We start from the raw sequence: 3,388 nt of genomic DNA, 5'->3' as shown, positions 1-3,388 counted from the left end.
TTTTTTTTTTTTTTTTTTTTCTTAGGCCATGTTTATAGGGATATCACATGGGGTGATCTAAGACCTTTTAAAAATCAAATTAATTGAACAGTAGCCATAAGATCAGCCCAATTGATCTTATTCTAGATCAGTTCTTGTTTGTGTTGATCTAAACGTGACGTGTCACACTCTCACGTAAAGCTTGGTTTCATTTTTTTTGTCGAGACATTTCTTTTTCTTCTTCTCTCGCAAACGGCGACAAGGCGAAACGGCGAGAGATTTGTGTTCTCATCACCGTCGTCTCCTCTGTCTCCTCGTTCCGGCCATTGAAACACCAAGTCGACCGATCTCCTCGTCTCCTCGTCTCCTCATTTCCTCGTGTCCACCGACCGATCAAACAATGGTGCGTCTTCGATTTCGTCAGGAGTGAGACTTGAAAACATTAGCAAGAGCTATGAAGGTGTGACGGTACTAAAGGATGTGACTTGGGAAGTGAAGAAAGGTGAAAAAGTAGGGTTAATCGGCGTCAACGGTGCGGGGAAGACGACACAGCTCAGGATCATAACTGGTCAAGAGGAACCTGATTCAGGTAATGTGATTTGGGCCAACCCCAATTTGAAAGTTGCGTTTTTGAGTCAAGAATTTGAGGTTTCGATGGGGAAGACAGTGAAGGAAGAGTTTATGAGTGCGTTTAAAGAAGAGATGGAAGTAGCAAGTAAGCTTGAGAAGTTGCAGAAGGCGATTGAAGAAGCTGTTGATGATTTGGAACTAATGGGAAGGTTACTTGACGAATTCGATTTGTTGCAGAAACGAGCTCAAGAGGTTAATTTGGATTCTATGGATGCGAGAATCAGTAAGATCATGTCTGAATTAGGGTTTGTGTCGGAGGATGCAGATAGGCTTGTGGCTCGTTTAGTAGTGGATGGCAAATGAGAATGTCACTTGGGAAGATTTTGCTTCAGGTAAAATAATGAGAAATAGAGATTCTTTTTAATTTTGTATTGAAGCTAATGTGTGATTATGTGGACAGAGTCCAGATTTACTGCTTTTGGATGAGCCAACGAATCATTTGGATCTTGATATTATTGAGTGGCTTGAAAGTTACTTGAATAAGCAAGATGTGCCTATGGTCATTATATCACATGACAGAGCGTTTCTTGATCAGTTATGTACCAAAATTGTGGAAACTGAAATGGGAGTGTCGATGACGTTTAACATTTTGATTCATTGGTTTTGTAAAGCTAGGAAGTTTGATGATGCTAGGAAGATGATGGATTTGATGAAGGTTACTGAGTTTACTCCTGATAGCACTTGCAAAATGTTGGTAGAGGAGCTTGATAGGAAACACATGGCAGAACCAAAAGACAAGATTCAGAGTTTGGTTCAGTCAAAAACTGTGACTTACGCAGTCCTATTTCTGTTGTTTCGTAGAGATTAGTAGAGTTTGGAGCCATGGCTCAAAGTTTTGTTTTCTTTATCTGTGGAATGATATTATACTCTATAGCAGACTCTCTGTTTAGATCTCAAAGCATGTTTTACCTTACTGAAATGAAATGAATTTGCATGTTTTACCTTACTGAAATGAAATGAATTCACACGGACTGTGTACTGTTTGATGAAGCAAATCAATGGATGACAATACATCAATGTCTAAATTGGGTATCTTGTTTGGCTAGAAACCGATATGAATTACCAAGAAACTAGAGCAATCCGAATAGGAATTGCTTCAGTCGTAAATACTAGCTAGCACAGTACAAACACAACAACAAATTGAGGCACTTATGCATATCGATTAAACATTCTTAAATTTCTATAAGAATATTATATTATTAAATCTTAAGATCTTACACATGTTCTCCCAACAGCCTAAACTTACAACAACATTGCTGTAGCAATTTCTCATTCTCTTCTTCCTTGGGATAATTACCATCTGCTTCTTCTGATTAGTCAATGACCAGGTTGAATTTTTAAGTCCAACATGTCTTGTTCATCTTTTCCTACTTTGATTTGCAGAGTCCGGTACTCTCAAGGTGAAACTTGTTTTATTGAATCAAAAGCTTTGGTCTTGGAGTTGTTTGTGAAATTGACCATATATGGAAGAGGAAGACAGCTTTAGTCGGTTGCCTGATGATTTGCTCATCAGAATCTTGTCCTTTGTCCCAATCAAAGAAGCCGTGACTACGAGCATTTTTTCAAAACGATGGCGTCCTCTTTGGAAATTGTTGCCAAGGCTGAAATTTCGCACCGTGTATTATAAGGCCGATGACTATTGGAGATGGAGATTGTCATCGGATTTTGTCTTTGGGACTTTGCTGTCAAATAAGTCACCAATTCTAGAAAGTTTTCATCTCATCAGAGATTCTTCTACATGGAGCCCTTTGCAGATTGCATTGTGGGTTAGCTTTGCAGTTGATCGTTATGTGCGTGATCTACTGCTAGATTTGAGCTCGGGGCCTATAAGATTGCCGAGTAAGTTGTTTAGATGTGAAACACTCGAGACCTTGGAACTAGATGGTATGAAATTATTGGAAGTTCCTTCTCGGGTTAGTTTTCAATCCCTTAAAAAGTTGTGCCTTATCTGTGTCACGTACCCAAACGAGGAATCTTTCGTCAGGCTTATATCTAGTTCCCCTGTTCTTGAAGATTTGCTTCTGCTGAATCCGGATGGCGACAATATAGAGAGACTTTTACCATTAATGTGCCTTCCCTTCAGCATTTAACCTTTAGTACAGATGTGATATCTAATAAGCTGTTTGTTTGTGATACATTGTCATTCTTTGAAAGAGTTGCAAGTGGGAAATGACTATGGTGAAGTACATTTTATTGGTGATATAATGCCCGAGCTTGTGAAGGCAAATTTTTGGATTTGTGATAGCAATGTTTTCAAGTCTCTTACCTCTGTCAAACTTCTTCGTCTGACCTTTCCAGACTATAAGGTAAGTCACTCGTCTCCTTTGATTTGGTTCTAACACACTTTTTCAAACCGTCTCTGACTTTTGATTTGTCATCATTATATTTTTTTCTTTTATAGGCCCCGTATCATTGTGGTACCATTTTCTCTCAGCAGCTTGTGTGTTTGGAGTTCTGCGGACGATGTTACAACTGGTGGAATTTGCTTGTAAATGTGCTCCAACATTCCCCTAGACTACAGATTCTCACGTTAGAAGATTGTTATAGTGAGGTACTTTCATTAATTACCCTAAGAGTGAAAATTCCTACGTCGATATTTGGTTCCCCGTTTTGAGGTCTAATCTTAATGCACTGTCGTATTTCTACATCATTTGATCACAGAATGTGTGGGGAGATAGGGAATTTTGGATTCAGCCGAGTTGTGCTCCTGAATGTTTGTACCATCTCAAAACCTTTGAGTGGATAATGTATCAAGGAAGTCCAATACAAAAAGCCAGTT

General features: G+C 39.0%; 2 protein-coding genes across 2 annotated transcripts in view; both read left to right on the top strand.

The window, feature by feature from the left end:
• LOC104745786 (ABC transporter ATP-binding protein uup-like) lies at positions 7–1,555 on the top strand. Its single transcript, XM_010467138.1, has 2 exons — positions 7–941; positions 1,010–1,555. Exons 1-2 carry the CDS (start codon positions 909–911, stop codon positions 1,415–1,417), a joined length of 441 nt encoding a protein of 146 aa, XP_010465440.1. The 5' UTR covers positions 7–908; the 3' UTR covers positions 1,418–1,555.
• Positions 1,841–3,388, top strand: part of LOC104757669 (F-box/FBD/LRR-repeat protein At5g56420-like) — a 4,281-nt gene continuing 2,733 nt past the window's right edge. The window contains exons 1-3 of the mRNA XM_010480422.2: positions 1,841–2,915; positions 3,011–3,160; positions 3,271–3,385. Of these exons, the coding sequence (XP_010478724.1) occupies positions 2,814–2,915; positions 3,011–3,160; positions 3,271–3,385 (367 nt within the window). The 5' untranslated portion in view covers positions 1,841–2,813. The remainder of the gene's footprint in view (positions 2,916–3,010; positions 3,161–3,270; positions 3,386–3,388) is intronic.

Source organism: Camelina sativa, chromosome 2 (genome assembly GCF_000633955.1).
Source record: "Camelina sativa cultivar DH55 chromosome 2, Cs, whole genome shotgun sequence".
Lineage (NCBI taxonomy): Eukaryota > Viridiplantae > Streptophyta > Magnoliopsida > Brassicales > Brassicaceae > Camelina > Camelina sativa.
Note: the sequence above shows the minus strand (reverse complement) of the source record. Positions and strands in the feature narration are given on the sequence as shown.